At 51.5% G+C, this 15,150-nt stretch overlaps 1 protein-coding gene across 4 annotated transcripts in view; it reads right to left on the bottom strand.

Moving 5' to 3' along the window:
* The window catches only part of Iqsec1 (IQ motif and Sec7 domain ArfGEF 1), a 106,785-nt gene that overhangs the window by 13,703 nt on the left and 77,932 nt on the right, over window positions 1-15,150 (bottom strand). For all 4 annotated transcript variants that reach the window (XM_027428865.2, XM_027428871.2, XM_027428872.2 and 1 more), the window contains exons 4-6: window positions 6,967-7,128; window positions 4,609-4,731; window positions 3,336-3,502 (exon numbers count right to left, since the gene is read on the bottom strand). In XM_027428865.2, the coding sequence (XP_027284666.1) occupies window positions 3,336-3,502; window positions 4,609-4,731; window positions 6,967-7,128 (452 nt within the window). The remainder of the gene's footprint in view (window positions 1-3,335; window positions 3,503-4,608; window positions 4,732-6,966; window positions 7,129-15,150) is intronic.

The raw sequence follows: 15,150 nt of genomic DNA, 5'->3' as shown, positions 1-15,150 counted from the left end.
GTAACCTTCATAGAACTGTGGCCATCTCTGGTGTCACCATCCCAGAGCACATAAACCACTTTTTTTCCTACAGTGAAAATTTTGGGGAAGAGAAACCCTCAGGAGAGCAGGCTCCCTGCAGCAAATCAGCCCTAAAAACAGAGAGCAGGCTCCCTGTAGCCTGCATAGGACAAGGACTGTGAGGACTGTGGCCTCCCATAGGACATGCCCACCAGAATCACCACTTCTAACCTCCCTTTTCACTGATTGCTTCCGATGAGGAGCTTGTCTCATGGGAAAAGAGATGCTTGCCAGCCTAGTGGTGGCATTTCTGCTTCCCTCTCAAAGGCCAGAGATCCAAGTTCCCGTCCACATACTACATCAGCCTCTTAGACACCTCAAATAAGAACCATGGAGGTACAGCATAATGAGAAAATACATTTTCCACAGCTGGGCTCAGTTCCTAGGGCCCTGCTGCAGATGCTCTGCTCAGGCAAAGACCTTCAGGGAGAAGGTGGGGCCTGGGTAGGTCAGGGGCTACACTAGAGAACTTTCACTTTCTATTTTTCAAAGATAGACTGTGGGCTGGCAAGATGGCTCAGTGGACAAATGTGTTAGTTGCCAAGCCTGATCACCTAAGTTTGATCCCTAAGGAGAGAACTGAGTCCCCCCAAATTGTCCTCCATACACATGCCCAGGTCCAACTGGAGTTTAGTGGCCCTGCCTCCTTAGGATTGGGTGCTGGTTCCTCCCACCACCTCTGAGCACTCAGACACACACTCACATAAATACATAAAATGTAATTTAAAGAAAAGCACAAGCCAGGCAGTGGTGATGCATGCCTTTAATCCCAGCACTCGGGAGGCAGAGGTAGGTGGATCTCTGTGAATTCGAGGCCAGCCTGGTCTACAGAGTGAGTTCCAGGATAGGCTCCAAAGCTACAGAGAAACCCTGCCTTGAAAAAAAACAAAAAACAAAAAATCAACAGCACACACACAAACACAAAACCAAAACACAAAAATGGACTGTTTTTAGGGTCATTTTAGGTTCAGGGAAAATTTAGCAGAAGATAGGAGGTTCTTGGAGCTCCCTATGGCCAGCTTCCCTCATAATATTCCCCAGAACCATGCTTGTTAACAGTCATGACCTGCACCAAATCCATGGCTTGCACAGTGGCTCAGTTTTGGTGTGTGACCTCCCATACTCTTGGACAAGCATGTACAAACCCCAGTAGACAGTTCTGGAGAGATGACTCAGCAGTTAAAACTTGCTGCTCTTACAGAAGACCTGGGTGGGTTTGGTTCCTAGCACCCACATGGCAGCTCACTATTGTCTGTAACTCAATGAATGTGATACACAGACAAATACACAGGCAAAATACCAATACACATAAAATAAATGAAAGTTTAAAAGTAAAAAAAAAATCTTTTAAAAAAACCCAACACTACACTGTCATACAAAATAATGCCACTGCCCCTGAAATCCTATTCTCCCCCATCCTCCTTCCCCAAAGCCCCGGCTAGCCCAGCTCCCTGGTCTTTCTCAGCAGCCACATAGGTAGGTTGGGCAGGTAGCCTTCCACACTGGCGGCTTTCTCTTAGCATGTGATCCGTGTCTCCCCCAGATCCATGGCTGGTTTCTTTGTGCTGGCCAGCAACCCACTGTGTGGATGCCCCCACATCCACCTTTCCACTTGGCTCCTTACCACTACCTGGTGGTTATGAATAAAGATGCTCTAAGATTGGGCTGGAGAGACGGCTCAGCAGTTTGGAGCACTTGCTGCTCTTGCAGAGGACCTGAGTTTAATTCCCAGCACTCACATGGTGGTTTACAATCAGCTGGAACTCCAGTTCCAGAGAATCTCATACCCTCATCTGACCTCTGTGGGCACCAAGCACAGATGAGGTACACAGACATACCCATGAAACAAATAAATTTAAAAACTAAACACAGATGTCCCAAAGTTCTGGGGTAACCAGCATTGAGTTCAGTGCCTTTGTAAATGAGGTGGCTACACTATATAACTTTCTTGGCTTCTGGTGATTTGAGTATAATGCCCATTTAACAAATGGAAAAATCTGAAAGTTTTAGCTAAAGGGAAGGGCTCCAAGATGCTGAGCAAGTCCCCTTCACCATTTTTGAACACCACAGGGCCTCCCTGCTATTGGCACTGTTGTGTAAACTGAGGAAAACTCCTGAGGAAACATGTGTTCCCTAACTTGGAGATGACTAGACCCTAACCTGTCAATCATCTGCTGTAACCCTGGGCCCCTCCCTCCCAAGGTCAGATGGGACCAAAGGCACACAAGTTCCTACCTGGAAGAGAGGTGACTAGAGCTGATGGAGTGATGGCCTCCCTAGGAGTGGAGTGCTTGGCCCTGCCCTGCCTAGCAGGATTACAACAGTACTCTCACCCAAACACATTGAGAGAGAGAGACTCAAGCACTGCCTTGAAGGCAGCTGACCTCAAACATCTGACCCTGTCCCTCCTGGAGCCTTCTTCCTCTAGGAAAAACAGTTCTGGTTTTTCTACCAAGGGGCACATGGGATTCTGTGACCACAAAAGTTGGTGTGGTTCAACAAGAGAGGCTGGGAAGTACAGGGCCTGGGGCTAACAGAGGCAGCCACTAGTACCCTGGCTTCTGCTTCACCATGGGGTCTTGGGAGGGTGTCCCTGCACTTCTGCCTTCTGTAGAATCACAAGCTTCCTTGGTCAACCTGCAGCCAAAGGCCTCATGCAATGACTCTGGCCCTCTAAGCACTCTTTCCCTGCCTCCCATAGGATTTGCAGGAACCATTGGTGTATATCTGGAGCTGAGCTGGGGCCACCTCCCAGGGCATGTGGGGTGCTCCTAGCCTTCCTGCTATTGTGATCCAGCCAGCAGGGGGTGAGTAAAGATACCATAAAGTTCACAAGAACTGGAGAGCACTACCCAGGGGCATCCTCCCTCAGAGGGGGGCAGATGACAAAGCCATAGTTGGCACTCGATAATCTGATCAAGTGGCCTGCTGCAGACCAGCTCTGCTTCTTTAGGTAATGCACTATCTTCAGGGATGTTCTCACCTGCAGCTAATGGCATCTATCCAGCTGGGAAGCAACATCCCTACTAGGGTGTTGCATGGGGTTTCCTACAACTACCTCTGTAAGAAAACACCATCTGACACGACTGGCAGAGGGGGCTCCATCTCAAAATGCATCCGCTAGGGAAACCTCCACAGAAGGCAGGTCCTCTGCCTCCCCTGTGGTGAGGGGCATGCATGGCACAGGCTGCACTGCACTCTGCTGAAGCCAGAGCTCGGGTACATGCGTGTCCTCTCAGGGCAGTGGAAGGCAGTGTGCCCTGCTGCTGGCTCACCTCGGAGGTTCTTGACAAAGTCCTCCAGCTTCATCTTGCGCTCAGGCTTGACATTGGGGCTGTACATGTCTGTGTTGAGCAGGATGATCGCGAAGGCCAGGATGAAGATGGTGTCTGGGTTCCGGAACTGCCGTACCACCCCAGGGTTGCAGACACAGTACCGCTGGCTGGGAGGATAGAGAACTGATCAGGGATCACCTAAGCCTTGCATTTGCACTGTCTGCCAATTAGCCCTAACCTTTGGCCCTGCTGCAGCCCCTCCCATCCTCATCCCAGTGAGACTGCTGGCTGCCCAGGAAAGACTCTGGGATTCAGGTGCTGCTCTGGGGATGATGTTCGCCCATGGGCCAGGCAGGTAATAGAGGGAAACCTTCAAGGCTGTGTCCCTCATTCTCTTGTCTGGAGTGAGGACATCTCAGTGGGGTGACATAGGTCACCAAGGACCATGGAGGAGGATGCCAGTTTCCTTCACTATGGCCTCAGTGCCTGCCTGAGACTTCTGCCTTCAGCAGCGGACCCAACACTCCATTCCTGCTCTGTCTCACTGATCACCACAGCCATCCTTCCCTCATAGCCTCTCACTTGGAGTCCTTATGAAGGGGCAGGGACAGAGCAGATGACAGCTCCTGTATGCAGCATAGCTGCAATCCAGCCTTCTCCAACCAGGCCCAGCTGAGTGCCACTCCCTCTGGGAAGCCACCCTGGAGTGGTCCCACTTCTACAGCTTGGGTAAGCCATGGATAGGAGCCATCTTTACCCCGCCTCAAGCATGGTGGCCCCGACATGGCAGGTCTGCACACTGTCCGGCGGGGATGACTAGAACTTCACTGTTGTACCAGGTCCCCATACAGGTGGGAGAAGGGAGGCACAGAGGTTAAGTGATCTGTATAAAGTAATGTAGCAGGGACGCGGTGGATTCAATGAGTAGCCCAGGACACATGGCTTTATAGCTTGTGTGATGGGTCACCATGAGACACTGTAGGCCTGGGAATGGAAAGCCAGCAAACTTTGAGACAGTCCTCAGAATGCTAGCAGTGAAGATATTCCCTCTGAGCCTAAGTTTCCACATCTGAAAAATCAGAATAAGGGCTGTCCTTCCAAACTACAACTGCCAGGAGCCAGGGGCCCAGCCCAGTGGTTTCCCTGGGACACCGGGAGCCATATATGCAGGAATACCTGTCCTGGTGTGGTCCTGGGTCCCTGCACAGCCATGAAGGGCATGCCCCTCTCCACTGATGTGATGCACCCCACTTTACCCCACACAGGGCCTGACCTGAATGCCTCGATGAGCCGCTCCACCTTCTGAGCCTCTCCCTGGACTCGGATGTGTGCCTGGAACTTCCGGAGGGCTTCATCTAGCTCCATGGCAGAGAAGTCCATCTCGTCCACAACACAGCTGGAACAGAGATGGATGGCCTGTGAGAGCAGCTGGGCCCATGGGATGGCACATCCAGTTTTGTCACGTGACAGAGCTTGGGCTTCAAAAGCCAAGCGTCCTTGAATCTATGGGGACAAACAGACTGCCTCTGGGAAGCCTGCCCCTCATATCCCCAGGCTTCTGAGGCCATCTAAATTCCCTGAAGTTTTAGGAGACATATGCTCTGTGCATCATGCTCTTCTCTACAGAGGAGCCCAAAGATGTGGCTCTTCTCCAATGGAGAGATCAGCACCCATTTATTCCATGGGTACACAGGTGCCAGACCAGGATGTGTGCCCAGGGAACATGATTGACAGAGCTACGTAGGAACCTCTCAAGGGCCACACTGGAGACTGAGCCATCCTAGTGTGAGGGAGCAGGGTGGGAGGGGAGACCGATACACTCTCGATTCTCTCCAAGATAAGGCTTCAGGAGAGAGGATGGGGCCTGGAAGGCATTTCCCAGGATGCCCTAGTGTCCATGTCGCCTCTGAAAGCAGTTGTAGCCACAAAGCTAGAGAGGACTGTGGTGGCATCATCAGCCAGGAACCTGTCTCTACTCCCAGGCCCATCCTGGGGGCCCAAGGAGTGCAGTAGGCAGGCAGAATCTGGGCACTTCAGCTTCTCTCCAGGAGGCCTAGGAGGCGGGCTGGGGGCCTGGCTACTTCCTGAGGCCAGTGCTATTTTCTAATGGGAGGAGAACAATGCAAGGATTTCCTGAGACCAGAAACCCAGTGGTGGGGGGTGGTAGGTGGGAACCTAAATGCTGTGGTAATGATCTGGTTTCCCTGCACCTTGCCCTCCATGCTGATTAGTGAGAGGAAGGGGATGAAACATGTGAGGATCACTGGAGAGGTCTGCTGTATGCATGCCCTTGGCCAAGAGGCGTCCACCTTCTGCTGGTGTCAAGTCTGGGCTAGCCTCCACCAAAGCTTTAGTCCTTTGATTTGTCACGTCTATGTGCATGTGCGTAAATGCAGGCAGGGTTTCTGCAGGAGAGTATCTGAACCCAGGCCCACCCCCTCAGATCTGGTGTCCTGTGTGAAAAAAGGCACCTCCCTGAGATGGAGGGGCAGGGGCAGCAGTCCTAGTCAAACTGAGACCACATTGCAGGACACCTACACTGGTGAGCTGTTCCATCTCTGTTCCCCGGCTGCTGTTGTCCTCGGCAAAGCACATGACAGGGACAACTATGTGCACCCTCCCCAATACTGACTTCTCCCTGGGCTCAGTATTTCTGCCAGTAGTAAAATCTCCCAGTCATAGGACTGGGGACAATCCTAGCAGAGATAGCTAGCAGGCCACCTGCACCAAGCACTGCTCTTACTCCTACCCACCTGTCTATATCAGTGAAGAGACACAGTAGAGAAACTATGCCCTTCTGCTAGGGGAGACAGCAGAACTACTCACAACAGAAAGCAGCTGGAGGATGGGCTCAGGAGACCTCCTCTCTGCAGGGTTTCCCACAGCCCAGTGTCATTTACTCTAACTTTCAGGGCTGTTGGAATGTGGGAGAGTGTCGTCCACCCAGAAAGTGGGATTACGGGTTAGGCACAGTTGGATGGACAGTTGTCCCGTCAAGGAGGCTACACAGATGTGGGTCACCTGAAGGTCATGTGTGATGGCAAGAAGCTTGGGGCGGGGGTGGATGGAGGGACTGTGGGAGGGTAGTGGAGACTACATTAGATACAGCTGGCCATGTGTACCAGGCAGGGTAGGGACATGGGAAATGGCATGGGGTGTTGGATTGGGCAAATGAGACTGGGTGGTAGAGGCAGGCGGTCAGTTCAGGCAGCTAGCTCTTCCCAACCTCAGATTCATCAACTGTAGGCCCCGAATAGGTCAAAACAAAACAAATTTTGGCCATGGTGAACACACAGACTTGCTTCTATCATTGCCCGCTAAACTGTACAGAATACAACTATCTACAGAACACTGGCATCATGTGGAAATGACCAGTGGCTGTGAGATACTGAAGTCTGCAGGAAGATGTTTGACAAACGGGTACTTTGGAAGTACCATGAGCATCTTGGGGTTTTGGTCTCTTCAGAGGGATTTAGAACCCATCCCAGGAAAGCAAGAGTCGACTCTATGTCCCAGCAAGCAGCAAGCCTGATGCTGCACATGAGTAGATGTAGGTGATGTGCATGTGAGGGATCCCATGTCTAACAGCATGTTATGCATGTGGAATGGGGCCCTGACCCCCCAGACTTACTCGAGCACATCACGGTTGAACTGCTTCTGCCGGTTTCCCAGGAACTCACCGATCATCTGGCGGCTGAGGCCCTTGCGTTGCAGCAGGAAGTGGGCCACCCCCACTGGCGTGTCAGGCACGAAGCCACGCTCAATGAGATACTGGATGCCCTTCTCAGGCTTCCTGGGTGGGATGGACAAGAAGAATACTCAGTAATGACTACTAGATCTCTGGAGTAGGTAGACAGGGTGGGTCTTCTAATAGGTGTTCCATAGCCTTCAACTCTGTTTATCTACTCCAGCCTCTGGCCCTTCCTTGTCCCCTGTCCCTCCTGTGCAGCATGGGTGCTGACTTCAGAGTTCGAAATAGCATCACTCTGCCTTGTCTGGTTCAAAGCCCTTTACTCAATTGCTTAAATTCCATGCTGGCACTGGGGAGGCTTCCGTGGGTGCTGGAGACATAACTCACAGAATTACCTATAGATACTTTTGCAATCATGAACTACACCACAAAGTGATATATTCGCTGCCTGCTCTTTCACATGGAAGCTGCAGACAGGTAACAAGGAGGGATCCTAACATTTGGTCATGGTTACTGTGTCCAGTTCTTGTGGAAGACCCATCTGCACCAATTCAGAGTCCTGCTCCTACAGCTCAGCAAGTGTTACCCTATGCGCCTGCGCGCGCGCGCACACACACACACACACACACACACACACACACACACACACACACAGACACACACACTCAGCCTAAGTGTAAGGACAGCTAAGTCAGAGCTAGGGGTAGGGGGGGCCCCTGAGGGCAAGAGAGTCACAAATCTTAGCCCCAACAGGGCCCCAGCTTGGCAGCCAGGGCCCCAGAGCTTTACTAGGCTGGAAAAGCAGCAAGCAGCCTGCAAAGACAACCATAGCTCTGTCCTGATTGGGTCCCCTTTCTAACCTTATTTTGTATGCATATATTCATCCAACCAGGGCTGTACAAACAAAAGACTTAGTGAGAGCTCAATGGAGGAGGAAGAGACAGAAGACTGCCACAGACAGGAAAGGGAGATGCCTAGAGGCAGCCTCCAGGACCAGAGAAAGGCTAGTAAATTTGGGTGTGTGTGGGGGAAGACAACACTCATTCCTGCCTCAGCCATCAGAGATATGGGACTCCAGCTTCCACACTTGCTGGACCTGCTCCTGCTTCTCCTGCCAGTGACGCACTGACTTGCATGCAAACGGACCACTCATGGTTGGCACCCTGAAGTCCTCTAAGAACCCCAAATTTTAAGTCTCTCAGCTGGTACCTAAAGCCTTCTGGGAACACAGGCATGTCACTGCAGTTCTGGGCTTGACATGTAGAAACTAAGGCCACTGCAAATCCTGATGTGAAACACTACAAACCTCTTGCCAACCTGTTGCTCCCAAGGGCGTCAGCTGCTCCTACCCCATCCAAATTGTCACTCCCATAGCAAGATAAGTTTCCTTACTTTCCCTTCTGTGTCTGTACTCCCCACCCCCAAAGAAGGGAAGTGGGACAAGAAACTAACTGAAGGCAGGAAATGGTCCCTACCTACAGGTCCTGGGAAGAAGTACATACTCAGCACCAGGAAGCTTCGTGCTGAGCAAACTGTGCTGCAGAAGCAGAGCCAGAGGCACCACACTGTCCCCGCCCTGCTGGGAGGCCAGGGCTGTGGGAAGGTGTCTGGGACAGCACTGCTGGGTTAAGTGTCTTCCTCCATCCTGCCAGGGTATGGTCTCATTAGCTAGGTCCTCAGGGCACATACAGGTCAGACACAGCAGGTATAGACATATCCTATACCGTGTCCTGGCTCCAGGCCAAAGCATATTACCTTTGACACCTGGCTGGCTGTATGTAGGGCAATTCAAGGTCCAGGGAAAGGAGTATCTTCTGATGCAGATAGGCTTATTCCTGCCTTCAGCCTTTCTGACTTTGTGCAAATCTGAGCCCTCAGCTCACCTAGCAGGGAAGGTCTGATATCACAGAAGGATGACATGAGTGAGTTTGAAAATAGCTGTACAGGTGACTCTCAGGATATATGTCCTGCCCTGGAGGATCCACAGACCACTTGACGCTGTGTGGAATGCCTAGGGATCAGAGTGGCTCCCATTCCCTCTGTCCACAGCCCCTGAGAACTGTTAAGCAGTGAGGTGTGCTCTAGAGTCAGCCCAAGCATACCCAGCCCTATTCCCATTAAGTGTCGAGACCACACTCCCTTATCCCAATGAGTAAAGGTCTATTCTTCTGTCTTCTGGGTAGGAGACAGAACAAGTGCCAGTGTCTACTGGTCCTTTGACAGCAGTATCCTGCAGATGAGCTGAGTCCATGAAGCTGACCAATCATGTCCTGGCACAACTGGTAATGAAGTAGCCCAAGATGACCTGGTCCTTTCCCCACCCCAGTGGGTACTCTGCCCCCTGCTTTGGGCAAATTCTTACTTTTTATACAGAGGCCTATGGTATCAGGGCTCCTAGACATGTTCATCTACCCAGGAAAGTGGGGATGTTCTACAGGGTACAAGGCTGTGGCATCTCCCAGGGCACCAACTCAGAGGTCAAGGTGTCAGGCACAGAGCCTGCTGTGGACATTGGGCTGGTGGCATGGCCAGACCCTTAAGTACAGAAGAGAGGGTCTTTCTAAGCAAGGCCTAGGGATACCCTCTAGGTAGAGGTCCATGGAGAGGCTGAGGGTCCCAGGCTAGTTGGCAGTGGGGACTGGGGCGGGGGGGGGGGGGCAGGAAGGGTAGACAGCAGATGAGTGGGCTTAGAGACCTGCATGCCTGGAAGAGGATGCTTCAGAGTCAGTTCTAGTGTTCTAGAAGCTTCCCCTGGCTAGTCTGTGAGGACCAGAGCCAGGGCACCATACTAGCCAAGCTAGGAGCGCTCTAGCACCTAGTCATTGTACAGAGGAAGAGCAAGGTAGAGGCTAACTTGGAGCCTGGTTTCTGCTGCTCTGCTGTGTGTGTGTGTGGTGGCCAGGGGTACAGGTAGAAGGGCAGACTCACTGGCCTCCATGCAGGTGAACAGCCATTTGGCTGGATATGCATGCTATGTAGCCCCTGCTATGGATTAACCTTGCAGTCCTTCTCCCACTATGAGTGAGGCAATCCCTGCCCTATGTGGACATAGTGGCCTCTATTCAGGCTTCCCTACAGAAAGGAAGCCAAGAACCTGATTTGGTCTTTGAATTGTAAGAGGGGTGTGCCACAGTCCTCTTTGGCTACCTGCCATAGGTCAACCGAGTCTCCACCCTCCAAAACCATGTTTTCTCATTGGTGTGAGGTAGGTAGTGACCTGGCTGTGGAGTGACAACAGGAAGCCTAGGCTTACATCTCAGCTCCATTTGCTGGCTGGGGACCCTGGGGCAAGTTACTTTACCTCTCAGGGGCCTTTGTATCCTAAGGATGACTGGGTCACCTGGCAAGAATGAAGCAGGAAGTTCAAGCTGGAATCTTCCATTCAGCCCCTGGGAACTGTGCAGACTATAAGGAGGAAACAGGCCAGGTCTGAGCAGGACCAACCACAGGGACACCAATAGCAGCCTGGACAAAATGTGTCTTCAACTTCATGGCTGGAGAGACTGGGGCCTTCTGAGGTGCTGTGTAGGGAGTCAGGAAGGTCGCTGGTGGAGGGAACCACTCTCTTTAGAGACAACAAAATGAGGGGCCAGAAGAGTCAAGTCAGTCAGTTCCAGGGTGCTCAGCAAGACACTGCCAGGTCTTTAAAATACTCCGTTGCCTCAGGGAACCCCCAAGCCTCTCTCAGCCACCACCTAGATGCCGCAATGGAAAGTCAGCTTCCTAGAGTACAGACTTCCAGGACTCAGCACCAGAAAGTATTGGCTTCTGCCTCTAAGCCTCATTCACCTCATCGCCTGGACCTAGAAATCTTTCGAAAATGGGTGGGAGGTTAGCCGTGAATTCACTCATAGTTCTACCCTGCTGTCTACTTCCAGGTCTGGTGTGCCTGCCTCCTCTAAGAGTGGCTAAGCCAGCTTTCCTAGACATCATGCTGATCCAGACTCAAGTATGACCCAGAGTCCACATTTGTTGCAGTCACTTCCCTCTAACAGCCCCTCAGTCTCTTGTCGTCATTCCATTACAAGCTCTCAGTGGCAAGAGCAGCTATGGATGGCTCTGAGTGAGGACAAGAATAAGAAGACTGTGAAATGACCTTATGGAGCATGGGTACTCATCTGCCCCTCCCACAGTCAGCTGCACAGAGCCAAGAAGAGCCTCCAAGGCCTCTTCAGTGGTAGGAGGTCTGATTGCAAAGGCTACGCTGAGCATGATGACAGCAGCCACCCCTAGTACCTCCTGAGATGGCAGCTGCAGGCCAGGCCTTTGCCCCTTTGTCTCAAATCCTGTCCAAGTCCTGGGATCATCAGCCCACACCCATTTTTCAAGTGTGCCAAATGAGGCTCAGAGACCCAGGGATACACTCCAGGTCTTGGGGTAGATCAGTGGTATAGCCGGTCCCCTTCTGCCTGGAGTTTCTGGATTCCTGCTCTCTCTGAGAGCTGCCTACCAGATGTGCTGCTGGGGCCTGGACAGGGGGCTGAGCATCCTGGAGCCTGACAGAGGCCCAAGGACATCTGGAGGTGGCAGAGCCTCCTTAGTGAGGCCCTCACTACTTGCCTCACTTTCCCAGCTCTCCCATTACATTTTCTTTTACTGATTCTCTCACGGTGGGTCACCATGCAGCCCTCCGTAGACTCCTAGAGGGGTTCTCTGGACAGATAAGTTTCACTTGCCAGAGAGGGAGTAAGACCTATGTGTCCTGGAGGGGACACAGGTGTGCAGGCAAAGGTGGGGCCTGAAGGGATGGCAGTAGTGAGGACAGGAGACCAGAGACTCTTGGGAGAGTCCTGAGCAGTAGCAGAGGAGGCAAGCAGGGGGAGTGAAGTCAGAGGGGAATGAAGGTTGGGTTTTAGGGCTGGGGCCTGGCATCGTACTGGGACTGCTGAAGACCAGTGGAGGCCTGGCTCAAAACTCCAGGCCCTAGGGCAAAGCAGTTAGACTCCAGCCCAGCCATGAGACCTTAGGCTCTCCGATCTATCCCTGGAAGGGCCCTGGGGTTCTGTGAACTAAACTTTGAGCTGCCAGCCAGTTCTGAGCCCTAGAGCTCTTCCTCACATCTATGGAAGAAATTTAGAAATGGACCAAAAGGCTCTAAGACTAGCAAAGAGGTCCAGCTTAACTGGCAAAGTTACAGCAACATGGCTTCTCTCAGAATTTCCAATGCTCCCTGACCTGGCATCATGATTGGAGTGAAGGAGGAAACTGAGGCTGGGTGCTTGTTAGTGGCTGAGCTGGGAACCAGTCAGGGCCTTGGTGTTTATTCCACCTGGAACCTTACTGCTTCTGCCAGTGGCTACGAGCTAGAGCTCTCAGAACCAGAGCTGCTGCAGGCTGCCCTGGCCTGGCCTGTTTCACAGCTATGTACCTACCCTGGTCTCCAGTAACCACACATGGCTAGTGCCCCTGGAGAGCTAAGTTAATTTTCATTAGTTTTAATTAATGCATGCCCCTAGGTTGGGCCTTCCAGAGATGTCTCTGCCATTGTAAAGGGGCTGTCTTTCTAAATTCACCTCCAATCTGGAGGTAGCTCCAGTTTCCACTGAAAGATCTCAATGAGGTGGTTCTAAAATTCACAAGGAAGAACTAACTGTGAAGGGTGTAACAATGGAGAGGTCCTTGCCTTAATACCATGACACATGAGGGGCTTCGGAGATGGCATTTGTACACATATATACATGGGAGCACACTTGTGTATCGGCGCCTGCACACGCATGAACACGCACATGCGCAGCAGATGTATGAAGGCGTGAGGGTTAGACATGACAGGCAGGTTGGCATTTGGCTCAGTGGTGAGCACTTGCCTAGCCTTTGTAAGGCCCTTGGTTCAGTCCCCAGCAGGGCAAAATAATTAGAAGACTAGAAAGCCAAACGTAAAAAGAAAAAACAATTTCAAACACAAAGGCACTGGTGGCTAGACTAAGTGAAATTAAACACATCCATCAGATAAGAGCAGTGCAGCTAAAGCTAATTAGATGCTTCACAGGGTCCTTCTCATTGTGTTCAAATTATATCTACAAAGAAAACTCTAAGAGAAAGACAAGGAGGCAGCAGGGGACATACTTGTGATTCTGAAAGAGATCCTTAAGAAGACCTCTTGATGACAAAGCCTCAAAAGTGACAAACATTGAACATCAGGAAGCTGAGGCAGGAGGGCCATGAGTTCAAGGCCTGCTGGGGCTGTATAGTGAGCTCCAGTCAAGCCCGGGAAATTTAGTGAGATCCTGTCTCAAAATATGAGGGAAGTACTTGCCAGTGGTCCTAAATTCAAGATGAACTGGAAAAAAAAAAAAAAGGTGATAGTGAAGAAATGGACAAATAACCTGAAAAGTGTGTTATAACAACGAAATAAGAGAGGTGCTAGTAGATGGTGCCTTTAAAGTAAGCAGAAAATGCAGATTACAGTGACGTAATCTATACTCGGCCCAGAGGAAGCAGGACAATACAAAATGGTGTGGGTAGAGAGCAAGCACTCAGATCCAGGGGTGGGAAACATGAACTCGGCAGCTCCGACGCCAAAGGAAGTCTCTACCCAGAAGCCTACAATTCCAATCAGCTGCCATCCTGAGAAGGCACTGGGACAATCCACACACAGTACCATGTTTCCAGAGACATGAAGAGGCTGCAGTAACAGGTTAACAGCCTTCGGAGGACCATGCTGGGGTGCACCCCATGTGGCACACAGCAAAGAAGGTCCATTATCACCAGCAAGCAAGACCTTTGGCATGCAAGACCTTCAACAGCCGACCTCTGAGAGGTCCTAGGTTGAAATCATCTAGCCCAGGCCACAGTGATGGGAGCCAGGTCAAGTAACAGCAATGTACATGTTTGTCCTTGTACTCTGCATATACCAACCTTGAATTCTTAAGAGTCTGGAAGGAGGTGTCATCACCAGCCCTGTTTCACAGATGGAGAAAACACATAATAGGTCCACAGAGAAAAAGACCTGGATGGGCTTGGGGAGACATTTCAGTCATCAAAGAACTTGCTGTGCAATTATAAGGACCTGAGTTTGACGTCCAGCACCCATGCAAAGAATCTATCTATCATCCTGGTGCTGGGGAAGTGGAGACAGGAGGACTATGGGGCTCACTGGCAGGCCAGCCTAGCTGAATCACTGACTTCCAGGATTAGAGACTCCATCTGAAAAAGTAAGTAGACAATACAAGAGGCCACCTGACATCAACCCCCGGTCCCCACATGCATGCACCATGCATACAGGAGATCTCCCTCTCTCACACTCGCACACACCTGCACGAACACAAAGCAAAGGCTCCCACAGTCAAAGATGACACAGCCTGAACTGTAAGGCTTCTGCTGTCAGGCAGGATATATTTGTGTGTTACACACATAATTAAGCAATGATAGATCAAGAAAGAATCTACAAAGGCCAGAGATGGTTGGTCAAGGAGATTCTTTCTCTGCCTCCTATACCCTATTGCTGGCCTCCACACATCCACTCTGCTGTAACCCTTACTGCCCCAGCCTGGACTGAGAGGCAGTACTGGAGCAGGGTAGTGTATGGGAGTAGTAGCAAGGCCAATGTAGGGCACATGGACTAAGCAGGACACACTCATTAGTGACTTGTGGGCTCTGGCTGTGGCTTGCACAGTGGCAGGTTGGCTCTTACATGTAGCAGGCTGCAGTAAGGGAAGAGGTTACAGAAACTACTGTTGTAGCAAATGTGAGGGATCTAAGACTCAGCTCCCGGAGGCCTCCATGAGGGCTATACACCACACCCTCTCCACCAGGCCCCTCTGTTATCCCAGTCCATCTGCCCTGCTAGGGATGCTCAAAATCACGCCATCCTGTCTTGGAGGAGCAGCAGGGAGCAGTGAGGTGGGGCTCAGATGTGGCTGGCCCCCACTGTGCCCCACTACTCTCCTGTGGTCCTTCTGGGAAACTCCTAGGGTGTATGCTTGTAACCAGCAGGCAGGCTAGTCACATGCTTTCCAGGTCCACAGCCCCCAGGGAGACCACACCAGTTTGGCATCTGATGATCCCAAATCCCAGAGTCCACAGGGAAGGAAACATGAAATCTCAGGTTAAACAAGAGCTGCCAAGGTCCCCTCTGAGGGTGTACTCAGCCCTCCCCACTTCCCATGCTATTTTTGACCCTGCTAA

The sequence above is a fragment of the Cricetulus griseus genome, chromosome 8 (assembly GCF_003668045.3).
Source record: "Cricetulus griseus strain 17A/GY chromosome 8, alternate assembly CriGri-PICRH-1.0, whole genome shotgun sequence".
Classification (NCBI taxonomy): domain Eukaryota; kingdom Metazoa; phylum Chordata; class Mammalia; order Rodentia; family Cricetidae; genus Cricetulus; species Cricetulus griseus.
The sequence above is the reverse complement of the archived record's forward strand: the minus strand, read 5'-3'. Positions and strand labels throughout refer to the sequence as shown.